We start from the raw sequence: 15,043 nt of genomic DNA on the forward strand, positions 1-15,043 counted from the left end.
AGGTTTCACAACAAATTTCTAACTTGTTCTTTTGTTCCATTCTTGTATATATTTAAAAAACATTTATTGAATAATTTTAATCTGTTAAGCACTGAGGATATAAATACATATAATACTCAATCTCTCTCCGTTAGGAGCTAAGACACATGTCAAAATAACTATAATATAATATGATAAACTTTTGAATAGTCACAAGCAGAAAGTACTTTTAGATTAGAGTTTGCTTGGGGTGGGTGTAAAAGAGAAAGTTCACAAAGAGTCACATTAACTTGGAATTCAGGCAAATTAGAAGCTATCCACCCTCTTTCAAGGGTGAATCATGCAAATATCTTGGAAAAGAGAAGAACAATTTACCCAATCCAGTTATTCTCTTGGTTTCACTGGACTAACAATATAAAATCTAAGGAAAGCCCGCAAAGTGAAGCCAGTAAAAAAGCAATGTAGGGCCAAAGGGTCAAAAAATGAGCAGGGTCTACTTGTGTGGTTCAGCAGAGCACAATAGTGTATATATAAAGGAGGGAAATGGACATTCAACACCTGCGCGCGCGCGCGCGTACACACACACAGGGATATACTTACTCATACACACATTCATTATGTCATCCTTCCCAGTCAGGGCAACACATTGGTTCACAGCTTATCTCTCAACATTTGGAAACAGTTACCTTGCTTTAATTTATTGAATAAATATGAAACTCTCTGCCGATGTGTCCTGATGGAAGCCAAGTGGTGTCCCAGCTGGGGGAGGAGGTGTCAAGGCCCATACTGAGTGTGAGTGGATGGCGGAGCCGTAGGAAACGCCCTGCAGTGGAGGTGATGACTGACCAGAGGATGTGCCTGATATAAGGGAGGAGTTCGGGAGCCAAAAGGCGGCTTCTTTCCCTTCACCAGAAGGCACCATGGGAGCATGCACTCACACTTTCTTAGGTTCCTCTGCCATCAGCTCTGCAAGGGCTCGAGAAATTCAGAGTAAGCAACCAAAAAACAAGATGAGGCTGACAGAGGCTTGGGAGGGTGCCAAGAATTCTCCCCCACCTTCAAGGCCTTGCGTTCTGGGTATCTGGCCAAGGGGGCTTTATCTCCTTGTTTTATCTGTACTCAACTTGCCTATCCCAGGCCCCAAATGAGAAAACTCTGTGATGAATTCAAGGTTAACTTCATTTGCTGAAATTCAACATACTGAGTACCAAGTGCCTTCTTTCATTTACACATTTATTTCAAACAACCATTCAAATGGTAGGCTTTTTGCTAAAGCATGACTGGATACAGCAAGGCACTCCAGGCTGATGGGACAGTACATGCATTCCCGTGAAAGCACCAACCAGCAGGCCTGCAGGGTCAAGGACTGACACGTCCCCATTTGGCTGGCACTGGCAGCCAGGAGGCCTGGCAGGAGGCAGATGATGAAGGGTTGGGACTTTATTCCATAGGCACTGTGGAGCCGCAGGTGGAATTTAGTCAAAAGAGAGGTTCATCCTGATTTGTGTTTTGAAAAGATGGTCATTTGGAAAAAGGAGATGAGAAAAATCAACTTAGAAGAGGGAAAAGACTTAAAAACAATTTTTTCCCAACACATATAAACAGCTCTTTCTATTCTGATTAACAATTCAGCCTAAAAAGCCAATATTAATAATAACCCCCTTTGTAGCATTTAGTGTGTACAATTCACTTCATCTTCACCATAGTCCTCTGCAAAATGGGGATTAATAATACTTCTTTGATTGGGTCATTGTAAAGATAAATGAATGAACAAAATCATTTTTGTGTAAAGGATACCACCCAGGGTGCAGCACATGGTAAACTCAGAAATGGCTCCTTGCTGGCTTGCATCAGCTTCAACACCTTCCTCCCCTGTGATTTCAAAGCAGCTATTTTTTGCAAGGCACCTACTCAAGTTCTGTTCCTTCACTACCAAACACTTTTTTAGGGGGGATGGGAGTAGGCCTTGGGGTCATTCTGACTCAGGATCATTAAAGTCTGGAAGCCTGAGATTTCTGAAAGGTTGGTCTCCAGGGAGCTAAAGTTTTGGTTTATTTTTTCCTAGTGCCGTACCCACATGACCCTGTTCTTTCAAATGCCTGCTATACCTTCAAGGCAAAGTTTCATCTATTTTTATTAAGTTGTGAGCAAAAATAATACATACACCCCCAAACTATAAAATTTTGGAACATTTAAAAATAGAGTTTAAAGCTGAGATCAAGTAAAACTAACTCATAGCGTGGTTAATGTGATGTTTAACAATAGAAATTATAATTGTGCTCTCTGTTAATTAGACCTAAGTGATATTTCGCTTGTATAAATGACAGTAATGACTGGAGAGGGCTGGAGTGTCTCTGAGACCTCTCTGAAGACTGGCCAGATATTCGTTTTTGATGTCTGGCAAAAGGGATTGGGGTGAGGGAGGGAGAACTTCTGCGGGCTTCCAATACATCCTCTTGTTTTTGGAAATGACAGAATGAGAGCTCTACTTGCCCTTTCCCTTCGAGGCCTTTCGATATGCAGTAATTAGCCCAAAGCCGACATTTAGACTCCTTCCAGTCCCTGTCAAAAAGTAGGATACAGCAGCATGTAAGTCCTGAGGCCCCCATTCTAGACCATAGTTCCCAGAAGACATTTCTAGACATACCCTGGGCCAGAAGAGAACCTGCTGCCTTTAAGGGAAGGACCCAGTCCTGGCAGGATTCATCACCTGCTGACTAAAGAGCCTTTGGGCCCTGAATAATCAGCAGCAGTAACCAGGTAGCACACATCGTGGGCCTTGGGTAAGACTCTGAGATCTGCTAGCTTCAGCTGTGACTGAGGGCATTCCCAGCTGTGGTGGTTATGGAGAGAAACTCCTTCTGCTTGAGAAAAGCAGAGGCAAGAGTAAACGGGACTTTGTCTTGCAGCTTAAATACCAGTTTGGCCACAGTGGAGTACAGCACCAAGTGGGCTCTTGGAGTCCCTAATTTCTGGCTTTGGGACAGGATTTCTGCACCTGCCCGGGGCCAGAGGGGAGCCAACTGCTCTAAAGACCTTGAGTGAACATCAGCAAGAGCCTGGTAGTGCTCTCCGTGGGCCTATGGAGGTGGTGGCCACAGGGAGAGACTCCTCTGCTTGTAGAAAGGGGAAGGAAGAGTGGGAAGAACTTTGTCTTCTGTCTTGGGTGCCAGCTAAGCTGCAGTAGAATAGAGCACCAATTGATTCCTAGGTTTCTGACCTCAGGCCCTGGCTCCTGAATGGTATTTCTGAAGCAGCCCAGGGCTGGAAGGAACTTGCCACCCTAAAGGGAAGGATACAAGCCTGGCTGGCTTTGCCACCTACTGATTGTAGGCCCTAGGGTCTTGAGTGAACATAAGCAGTAGCCAGGTAGTGGTTATGGTAGGCCTTGGGCAAGACCCAGTGCTGTGCTGCCTTCAGGTCTGACCCAGCACAGTCCCAGTGGTGGTGGCCACAGGGGTGCTTATGTCACCTCTTCCCTGATTCCAAGCAGCTTATCACAGAGAGAAGCTACATTCTTGTGGGAGAAAGTAAGGGGAGACAACAGTCTCTGCCTGGTAATCCAGGGAATCCTTCTGGAACTTACACAAGACCACCAAGGTGGTACCTCTATGAGTCTGCAAGAGCCACAACATTACTATGCTTAAGGTGTCCCCTAATGCAAATATGCCTCCAGTGACCAAACACTTAGATCACAACACCCAAGTCCCTGCAAATATCCAGAAAGCCTTCCAAAGAAGGACGAGTACAAACAAACCCAGACTGTGAAGACTACAATAAATACCTAACTCTGAACTATCGAGACCCCAATGAACATCCACAAGCATCAAGACCATCCAGGAAAACATGACCTCACCAAATGAACTAAATAAGGCATCAGGGACCAATCCTGAAAAAACAGCAATATGTAACCTTCCAGTCAGAAAATTCAAAATAGCTGTCTTGAGGAAACTCAACGAAATTCAGGACAACACAGAGAAGGAATTCAGAATTCTATCAGATACATTTAACAAAGAATCAAGCAGAATTTCTGGAGCGGAAAGGCAACTGACATACTGAAGAATACATCAGAGTCTCTCAATAGCAGAACTGATCAGGCAGAAAGAAGAATTAGTGAGCTTGAAGACAAGTTATTTGAAAATACACAAGAGGAGACAAAAGAAAAAAAGTAAAAAGGAATAAAGCATGCCTATGAGATCTAGAAAATCACCTCCGAAGTGCAAATCTAAGACTTACTGGCCTTCCAGAGGAAGTAGAGACAGAAATGGGGTAGAATGTTTGTTCAAAGGGATAATAACAGAGAACTCCCCAAACCTAGGGAAAGATATCAATATTCAAGTACAAGAAGGTTACAAAAGACCAAGTAGATATAACCCAAATGACACTACCTCAAGACATTCAATAATCAAACTCTCAAAGGTCAAAGAAAAAGAAAGTTTCCTAAAAGCAGCAAGAGAAAAGAAACAAATAACATACAATGGAGCGCCATTACATCTGGCTGGCAGTGGACATTTCAGTGGAAACCTTACAGGCCAGGGGAGAGTGCCATCGCATATTTAAAATGCTAAAGGAACCACACTTTTACCATAGAATAGTATACCTGGTGAAAATACCCTTCAAATGTGATGGAGAAATAAAGACTTTCCCAGACAAACAAAAGCTAAGGGATTTTATCAACACAAGCCCTATCCTACAAGAAATACTAAAGGGAGTAGAAAGAGACTAGAAAGAAAAGGATGTTAATGAGCAATAAGAAATCAATTGAAGGTACAAAACTGGTAATAGTAAGTACACAGAAAAACACAAAATATTATACACTGTAATTGTGGTGTGTAAACTACTCCTTTTTTTTTTTCTTTGAGACAGTCTCATTCCACCACCCAGGCTGGAGTACAGTGGCACCATGTTGGCTCACTGCAACCTCTGCCTCCTGAACTCAGGCAATTCTCATGCCTGAGTACCTAGAATTATAGGTGCATGTCACCACACCCAAGTAATTTTTGTATTTTTAGTAGAGATGGGGTTTCACCATGTTGACCAGGCTGGTCTCGAACTCCTAACCACAAGTAATCCCAAAGTGCTGGGATTACAGGTGTGAGCCACTGCACCCGGCCACCACTCTTACCTTAGGTAGAAAGACTAAAAGATGAACCTATCAAAGATAATAACAATAACTCTTCAAGACATAGAGAGTACAACAAGACATAAATAGAAACAACAAAATGTTAAAAAGCAAGGAGATGAAGTTATAGTGTAAAATTTGTATTGGTTTCTCTTTGCTTGTTAATTGCAATCAATGTTAAGTGATAATCAGTTTAAAATAATGAACTGTAAGACATTATTTGCAAGCCTCATGGTAACCAAACCAAAAAACACAACATATACAAAAAGCAAAACTCAAGCAATGAAAACATACTGCCAGAGAAAATCACACTCACTAAAAGGAAGACAGGAAGGAAGGAAAGAAGGAAGACTGCCAAACAATCAGTAAACAACAAAATGGCAGAAATAAGTCATTAATTATCAATAATAACATTGAATGGAAATGGACAAAACTCACCAATCAAAAGACAGAGTGGCTGAATGGATTAAAAGAAAAAGAAAGATCCATACATCTGTTTCCTACAAGAAACACACTTCACATATAAAGACACACAAAGACTGAAAATAAAGGGATGAACAAAGATATTCTACGCAAATAGAAACCAAAAATGAACAGGAGTAGCTATACTTAGACAAACTAGATTTCAACGCAAAAACTATAAAAAGACACAAAGAACGTCATTATATGATAAAGGTGTCAATTCAGCAAAAGGATTTAACAATGATAAATATATATGCACCCAACACTGGAGTACCCAGATATATAAAGCAAATAGTACTAAAACTAATAAAAGAGAGACAGATGCCAATACATTAATAGCTGGACACTTCAACACAGCACTCTTCAGCACTGGACAGATCATCCAGACAGAAAATCAGCAAAGAAACATCAAACTTAATCTATACTACAGACCAAATGGATCTAATAGAACATTTCATCCAACAGCTACAGAATACACATCCTTTTCCTCAGCACATGCATCATTCTCTCGCTCTGTCGCCCAGGCTGGAGTGCAGTGGCCAGATCTCAGCTCACTGCAAGCTCCGCCTCCCGGGTTCATGCCATTCCGAGTAGCTGGGACTACAGACGCCCACCACCTCGCCCAGCTAGTTTTCTGTATTTTTTAGTAGAGACGAGGTTTCACCATATTAGCCAGGATGGTCTCGATCTCCTGACCTCGTGATCCGCCCGTCTCGGCCTCCCAAAGTGCTGGGATTACAGGCTTGAGCCAGCGCGCCCGGCCAGCACATGCATCATTCTTAAGGATAGACCATATGTTAGGCCACCAAACAAGTCCTAAAACATTCAAAACCACAGAAATAATATCAAGTGTCTTCTCTGACCACAATGGAATAAAACCAGAAAATAATAACAAAAGGAATTTTGGAAACTATACAAACTCATGGAAATTAAACAATTTGCTCCTGAATAATTAATGGGTCAATAAAGAAATTAAGAAGAAAACTGAAAAATTTCTTGAAACAAATGATCATGGAAACAGCACACCAAAATCTATGGGATACACTGAAAGCAGTACTAAGAGGGATGTTTATACCTATAAGCACCTACATCAAAAAAGTAGAAAAACTTCAAATAAACAACCTATTGATGCATCTTAAAGAAGTAGAAATACAAGAAAAAAACCCAAAATTAGTGAAAGATAAATAATAGGCCAGGCACAGTGCTCATGCCTATATCCCAGCACTTTGGGAGGCTGAGGCAGGAGAACTGCTTGAGCCGAGGAGTTCAACACCAGCCTAGGCATCAGAGCGAGATCCCATCTCTACAAAAATTTTAAAAATTGGTCAGGTGTGGTGGCATGCACTTGTAGTTCCAGCTACCCAGGAGGCTGAGCTGGGAGAACTGCTTGAGCCTGGAGGTCAAGGTTGCAGTGAGCTGTGATCATGCCCCTGCACTCTAGCCTCAGCAACAGAGCAAGATTCTGTCCAAAAAAAAAAAAGAAAAAGAAAAAGAAAAGAAATAATAAAGATCAGGGCAGAAATAAATGAAATTGAAATGAAGAAAACAATGCAAAAGGTCAACAAAATGAAAAGTTGGTTTTTGAAAAAGATAAAATGGACAAACCTTTACTCAGACTAAGAAAAAGAGAGAGAAGACTCAAATAAATTAAATCAGAGCTAAAAAAGGAGACATTACAACTGATACCACAGAAATTCAAAGTATCAATAGTGACTACTATGAGCAACTATATGTCAATAAACTGAAAAATGTAGAATAAATGAATAACATTCCTAGATACATACAACCTATCAAGATTAAACCATGAAGAAATCCAATACTTGAACAGACCAATAACAAGTAATGAGATAGAAACAGTAACAAAAAGTCTCCCAGTAAAGAAGATTGGGACCCATTGGCTTCACTGCTGAATTTTACCAAACGTTTAAATAAGATTAAATACACCACTCCTATTCAAACTATTCTAAAAAATAGAGGAGCAGGCAATACTTCCAAATGCATGATGCAAAAATCCTTCAGGAAAAAACTAGCAACTAAATTCAACAACACAATAAAAATATCATTCATCAGGACCAAGTGGGATTCATCCCAGGGATGCAAGGATGGTTCAACATAGGCAAATCAATCAATGTGATATCTCATAGCAACAGAATGAACAACAAAAACCATATGACCTTTCAATTGATGCTAATAAAAGCATTTGATAAAATTCAATATCCCTTCAAGATAAAAACTCTGAAAAACTTGGGTATAGAAGGAACATGCCTTAACATAATAAAGTCGTATATGACAGACCCATGGCCAGTTTCATACTGAATAGGGAAAAACCAAAAGCCTTTCCTCTAAGATCTGGAACAAGACAAGGATGTTCACTTTCACTACTGTTATTCAATGTAGTACTGGAAGTCCTAGCCAGAACAATTACACATGAGAGAGAAATAAAGGCCATCCAAATTGGAAAGGATGAAGTCAAATTACCCTTGTTCGCAGATGATATAATCTTATATTTGGAAAACACTAAAGACTCCACCAAGAATGATTAGAATTGATAAATTCAGTAAAGTTGCAAAATACAAAATCAACATCCAAAAAACAGTAACATTTCTATATGGGAACAGTGAACATACATATTTCTATATGCCGACAGCAAACAATCTGAAAAATAAATTTAAAAACTAATCCCATTTACAATAACTACAAATAAAATACCCAGGAATTAATCAAAGAAGTAAAAGATCTACAATGAAAACTATAAAACATGGATGAAAGAAGTTGAAGAGGACACAAAAGAATTGGAAAGATATCCTGTGTTCCTGGATTGGAAGAATTAATATTGTTAAAATGTCCATAAAACCAAAGCAAATTACATATTTAATGTAATACCTATCAAAATACCAACAAAATTCTTCACAGAAATAGAAAAACACAATTCTAAAATTTATATGGAACCACAAAAGATTAAGAATAGACAAAGGAATCCTGAGCAAAATGAAGAAAACTGGAGGAATTACATTACTTAATTTCAAATTATACTACAGAGCAATAGTAACCAAAACAGCATGGTACTGGCATAAAAACAGACATATAGACCAATGGAACAGAATAGAGAACCTAGAAATAAATCCATACATCTACAGTGAACTCATTTTCATTAAAGGGGTCAAGAGCATACATTAGAAAAAGGACAGTCTCCTCAAAAAAATGGTGCTGGGAAAACTGGAAATCCATATTCAGAAGAATGAAACTAAACTTTCTCACCATATACAAAAATCAAACCAAAATGGATTAAACACTTAAATCTAAGACCTCAAACTATGAAACTACTACAAGAAAACATTGGGGGAACTCTCCGGGACATAGAACTGGGCAGAGATTTCTTGAGTAATACCCCACAAACACAGGCAACCAAAGCAAAAATGGACAAATCAGACCACATTAAGTTAAAAAGTTTCTGCACAGCAAAGAAAATAATCAACAAAGTGAAGAGACAATCCACACAATGTGAGAAAATATTTGCAAACTACCCATCTGACAAGGGATTCATAAACAGAATATATAATAGCTCATACAACTCTATAGGAAAAATGTCTAATAATCTGATTTTAAAATAGGCAAAAGATTTGAATAAGCATTTCTCAAAAGAAGACATACAGATGGAAAATAGGTATATGGAAACCTGCTCAACATCATCGATCATTAGAGAAATACAAATCCAAACTACAATGAGACATTGTCTCACCCCAGTTCAAATGTGAGTGAATAACTCACTAAAAGTGAGGCAATAACAAATGTTGGTGAGGATGTGGAGTAAAGGGAACCCTCTTACACTGTAGGTAGCAATGTAAGTTAGTATAACCACTATGGAGAACAGTTTGGAGGTTCCTCAAAAAACTAAGAATAGAGCTACCATGTGATCCAGCAGTCCCACTGGTAGGCATATACCCCAAAGAAAAGAAATCAATGTATCGAAGAGATATCTGCACACTCATGTCTATTGCAACACTAGTCACAAAAGGCAAGATTTGCATCAACTTAAGTGTCCATCAACAGATGAATGTATAAAGAAAATGTGGTACATATACACAATAAAGTACTATTTAGCCACAAAGAAGAATGAGATCCTGTCATTCGCAACAACATAGATGGAAATGGAGGTCATTATGTTAAGTGAAATAAACCAGGCACAAAAAGACAAACTTCAGGTTGGGCAAGGTAGCTCACACCTGTAATCCCAGCACTTTGGGAGGCCAGGGTGGCTGGATTACCTGAGGTCAGGAGTTCGAGACCAGACTGGCCAACATGACAAAACCCTGTCTCTACTAAAAATACAAAAATTAGCCGGGTGTGGTGGCACATGCCTGTAATCCCAGCTACTCGGGAGGCTGAGACAGGAGAGTGGCTTGAACCTCCTAAGGCGAAGGCTGCGGTGAACCAAGATTGCAGCACCGCACTTCAGCCTAGGCAACAGAGCAAGGCTCCATCTAAACAAAAAAAAAAAAAAAAGAAAGAAAAGAAAAAAGACAAACTTGCCATGTTCTCACTTATTTGTGGAAGCCAAAAATTAAAACAATTGAACTCATGGAGATAGAAAGGATAATGATGGTTACCAGAGGCTAGAAGGGTAGTGGGGTTTAAGGGGGAGGTGGGGATAGTTAATGGGTACAAAAAATAGAAAGAATAAATAATATCTAGTATTTGATAGCATGACAGGGTGACTATAGTCAATAATAATGTAATTTTAAAATAACTCAGAGTATAATTGGATCATTCATAACACAAAGGATAAATGCTTGAGGGGATGGATACTCCATTTACTCTGATGTGATTATTACGTATTGTCTGCCTGTATTAAATTATCTCATGTACTCTATCTATTATGTGCCCACAAAAGTGACAAATTAAGAATTTTTTAAAAATAAATGAAACACAGGGAGCTCCAGAACTGGGTAAACATAGGCTCTAGCTTGAGCTGAAACAGAGCATTCAAGCCAGCAATGGGTGGGCCTGGGGCCTTTACTTGGCTCGATGTGAGGACGGTGCCCTCCTCTCATGAGGACTCTTTTGTAGACTCAGCTCATATTATTATGCAATGCTTGTCACCTTTCATTAACTTTTCTTGCAAGCCTGCCTATTTCTTTCAACTCTATGTGGCCAGGAGAGGCTTTGTGTCACTATGTCAGATGCAGACACACATCTTAGGGAAAACTGTCTGCAAGCCACGGCTTTCTCAGCCACAAGTCAGAGAGGTGGAGAAATCAATTCGAATTCTGGGCATCCAATCAAATATTTCGAACAGCACACGCCACCCTTTGAAAGTTGTAAAGTAAACAGAAATTCAGCCTGGGAAGCAAATGTACTTCTGATTATTTAAACTGAAGTTCTAGAGAGGACAGGATAGTCAGTGGTTCCAACAACTTCAATGAGGGAACTTCAGGCAAATGCAGAGAACAAATGCAAAGTAGTATCCAAGTAGTCCTAGTAGCATCAGAACCCTATTAATATATACTCACATCCTGGAAAACGTCTGTTTCAGGCTTTTAGCAATTATTATCTGCAAACTGTGTTGCCGTAAAGTTTGAATGTTTTTCATCAATTAGTAAGAATCCATATCCATGTCCTTATAAGTGTTTGCTTTTCTTTTGTATCATCAGCTAATAGACATTTAATGAAATACTAAGAAAACGTGTTCTCCCAGTGAAGAGACCACATTTCATATTCCTTCCAAGTCATCTCACCACCATATATTTATATTTCTGGCTCTTTGTTAACTATATTTTAATCAGTGTCCCTTAAAACCTTGCTACTCAAAATATGATCCAGGGACCAGCAGCATCAATATCACATGGAAGTTTGTTAGAAAAGCAGACTCCCAGGCCCTTCCCCAGGCTCTACTGAATCAGAATCTGCAATCCCCCAGTGATTCACACTATAGCGTGAGAGTGCTGACCCAAAAGAGCATCTGTATCTGACAGATCTATAACCAACAAGAAAAGGCAAATACTTTTGCATAGAAAATCCAGGTACAACGGTATATATGTAGGCATACGCAGCGATAATACTAATAAATGCCAGTATGCTTACTGAATGCCAGACCCTGTTATAGGGTCACGACTCTTCACCACAACACAGGATGTAGGTACCATCCTCCTTTTTTAGATGATGTACGGAAGCACAGAGAGCTTAAGTAACTTTTACAAAATCACACAGTAAATCAGTGGAAGAGGCATGACTTGAACCCAGGCAATTCGACTTCGGGGGGCAGGTCTGTAACCATTATACTCTACCATTACATTCACCATTCCTCAGCAGTGTGCACCTGTATTCAGAAATTAAACAGTTGATTTGGGATCTGAAAGATAAAGCTAGATTGCTATCAGGCCCATCATTTTAGTTCAGTAACATTTAGAAACAGAGAACATAAAAGTTGGAGATCATAAAACTCTAAGAGAATGCCCTTGGGTATTTTCTGAGGATGCTGAAGCTCTGAGACGATGTGTGAAAACCAGTGGTTTTCCCAAAGGAGCAGAAAATTGGAGGCTATGATGTTTCCCATGATGTTTCCTGCCTCTTCTATACCGCATCCTAATTCTTTCAGTGTTTGCTCTTCCAAAGATACTTCATACACATCAGATATCAAGTGACACCTTGTTCCTTTCTGAACTTGCAATCAAAATGTGAGAACAAAATCCTGTCATTTGCAATAGCATGGATAGAACTGAAGGACATTCTGTCAACTGAAATAAGCCAGGCATACAAAGACAAATAGCACATGTTCTCACTCATATGTGAAAGCTAAAAAAACCAAAATTGAACTCCTGAAGACCGAGAGTGAAATGATGGCTGCCAGAGACTGGAAAGGGTAGTAGGGACAGGGTTATAAAGTGAGGATGGTTAATGGGCAAAAAAATACAGTTAGAATGAATAAGATCAAGTGTTTGGTAGCACAATTTGGTGAATATAGCTAACAATAATTTATTGTATATTTTAAGATAACTAAAAGAGTAGAGGCTGGGCGAGGTGGCTGAGGCCTGTAATCCCAACGCTTTGGGAGGCCAAGGTGGGTGGATCACCTGAGGTTAGGGATTCAAGACCAGCCTGGCCAACATGGTGAAACCCCATCTCTATTAAAAATACAAAAAATTAGTTGGGCGTGGTGGCGTGAGCCTGTAATCCCAGCTACTTGGGAGGCTGAGGCAGGAGAATCACTTGAACCCAGGAGGCGGAGGTTGCAGTGAGCTGAGATTATGCCATTGCACTCCAGCCTGGGCAACAAGAGTGAAACTCCACCTCAAAAAATAAATAAATAAAGTAAAATAAAATAAAAGAGTAGTGCTGGAATGTTCCTAATACAAAGAAATGATAAAAGCTTGAGGTGATGGATACCCCAATTACCCAGATTTGATCATCACACATTGTATGCCTGTATGAAAATATCACATATACCTCATAAACATATACATCCATTATACACTCATAATAATTAAAAATATACTTTTTTAAAATCTGAGAATATCAATCCTGTTTTATAAGTTATTTTGCATCCTATTTGAAACCTCCTCATCCAAAATGTTATTGGGAGGGTAGGCTGTGCTCACAAATCACACCTCAATATCTCTAATATTAAACACTGTAGCAATTCATATTCAAAGTACAATAGGAACTTTCAGGTGTTACAGCCAAAGAGCTCCTCCTGTGATAAAACTTGGTCTGCCAGCTAGCTATAGAGTGCTAATTAAGATAGACTCTTCGTTTGGGCTCCAGAGTCATTTACCTGCTAAAGCTTAGCTCCACTAATACATATGTAGATGAAAGGAGGGTAGAAGTTCAAGCGCAAATTAATGTGGCTACAGACTTTGTGCCATTTCATCTAAGATGCCTATTTTTAACCAAATGGTGCTTTCTGTCAACACTGAGTATTCCACAAGGATTCTCTCAAGCCCAGAATGTTTGCAGAACGCCAGGCGGGGAGTTCCTGGAACAGACTTCAGAAGCCCAAGGAGGTTGAAAACTTCCTGTTTAAAGTACAACTTCTGCTATAAAAGGCACGAAACAACTTTCCTTTGGAAGCCTGCCCCTTCTGGGGAGAGGCAAGATAAAATATGCCATTCCCTTAAAATGCCACCCTCATGACGCCAACCATTTCTTGATTTAACCAGCAGTGCCCTTTCCGTAACTTCCATTTCACAGGCAAGGAAGGAGCTCCAGATCCAACTAGCAAAGATTGCCGTGTCCCTTGTGAAGCATGTGGTGTCAACATAAATCACTTAATAATGGAAATGCTAGAGTGGGACCTGGTGACGCACAAAGATCAAAAGCACAGTCAGGGCTGACCAAGCAGCCCCATCTCAGCCCACTCCTCCCAGAGTGCATGGTTCAGTGGCCCCGACGTGGGCTGGGGGCAGCTAGCAGCCTAGTCCCTCCCTGGAAAACAATGGAATCAGCAGTCACAGATCAAACACCCTAAGAATTCACCCTAGTTCAGGGGCACTTACCTTGCACTGCCCAGACACACAGATGGCCGTGCCGTTCTGGTCACAAGGGGTGCCATCGATGACCTTCTCAGCTTGCCGTACATAGAAGCGGTAGCCCATTGCCTGGCAGTTCAACTCACATTTGCGATTGCCTTTTACTACCAAAATAAAATAAAATAAAGGTAAGGTATAAGCAATATCATCTCTGTGGAATCAGCACCTTTTTTCTTCCTATAATTTTTATTGAGATAAAATTCGTATAACATAAAATTAAGCATTTTAACCAATTATACAGTTCAATAAGTCTTTGTATATTCACAAGGTTGCATGTCCAACCGCAACCATTATATAATTCCAAAACATTTCCATCAGCTCAAAAAGAAGCCCTGTGCCTGTGAGCTGTCATTTCAATTCCTCGCTCCCCCTAGATCTTGGCAACCACCAATCTACTTTCTGTCTCTATTGATTTGCCTATTCTAGACATTTCGCAATCACACACTCTTTAAAAGTGCATGAAAGTTATCAGCTCTCCCCATATTCGATGACAGAGGGGAAGGGATTGTATCTTGATCTATTTGCATATAGTAGTGATATAATGCTGAGTGAATATTACAAAGGAATTCTTAAAGACTCGTGCCATGCAAGTAACAGATTCTACTTTTAGACATCCTCCCATGCTTTGCCATTGTCATAATTAATTACGTTGGTCCCAAAGTAATTGCACAATTACTTTTGCACCAACCTAAATATATTTCATATATCAGCAATCACAGTGAGTACACAGTTTTTATGTTCACAAGTCTCACTCTGTAACCCAGGCTGGAGCACAGTGGCGTGATCTTGGCTCACAGCAACCTCCGCCTCCCGGGTTCAAGGGATTCTCCTGCCTCAGCCTCCCGAGTAGCTAGGATTACAGGTGCCTGCCAACACAGCCAGCTGATTTTTTTTTTGTTTTGTTTTGTATTTTTTAGTACAGACAGGGTTTCACCATGTTGGCCAGGCTGGTATT

The 15,043-nt window shown here is 40.1% G+C and overlaps 1 protein-coding gene across 2 annotated transcripts in view; it reads right to left on the reverse strand.

The window, feature by feature from the left end:
* THSD4 (thrombospondin type 1 domain containing 4) overlaps positions 1 to 15,043 on the reverse strand; it is a 702,948-nt gene that overhangs the window by 376,954 nt on the left and 310,951 nt on the right. For both annotated transcript variants that reach the window (XM_033189536.1, XM_033189537.1), the window contains one exon: positions 14,056 to 14,192. In XM_033189536.1, the coding sequence (XP_033045427.1) occupies positions 14,056 to 14,192 (137 nt within the window). The remainder of the gene's footprint in view (positions 1 to 14,055; positions 14,193 to 15,043) is intronic.

The sequence above is a fragment of the Trachypithecus francoisi genome, unplaced genomic scaffold, assembly GCF_009764315.1.
Source record: "Trachypithecus francoisi isolate TF-2019V2 unplaced genomic scaffold, Tfra_2.0 Lachesis_group3, whole genome shotgun sequence".
NCBI lineage: Eukaryota > Metazoa > Chordata > Mammalia > Primates > Cercopithecidae > Trachypithecus > Trachypithecus francoisi.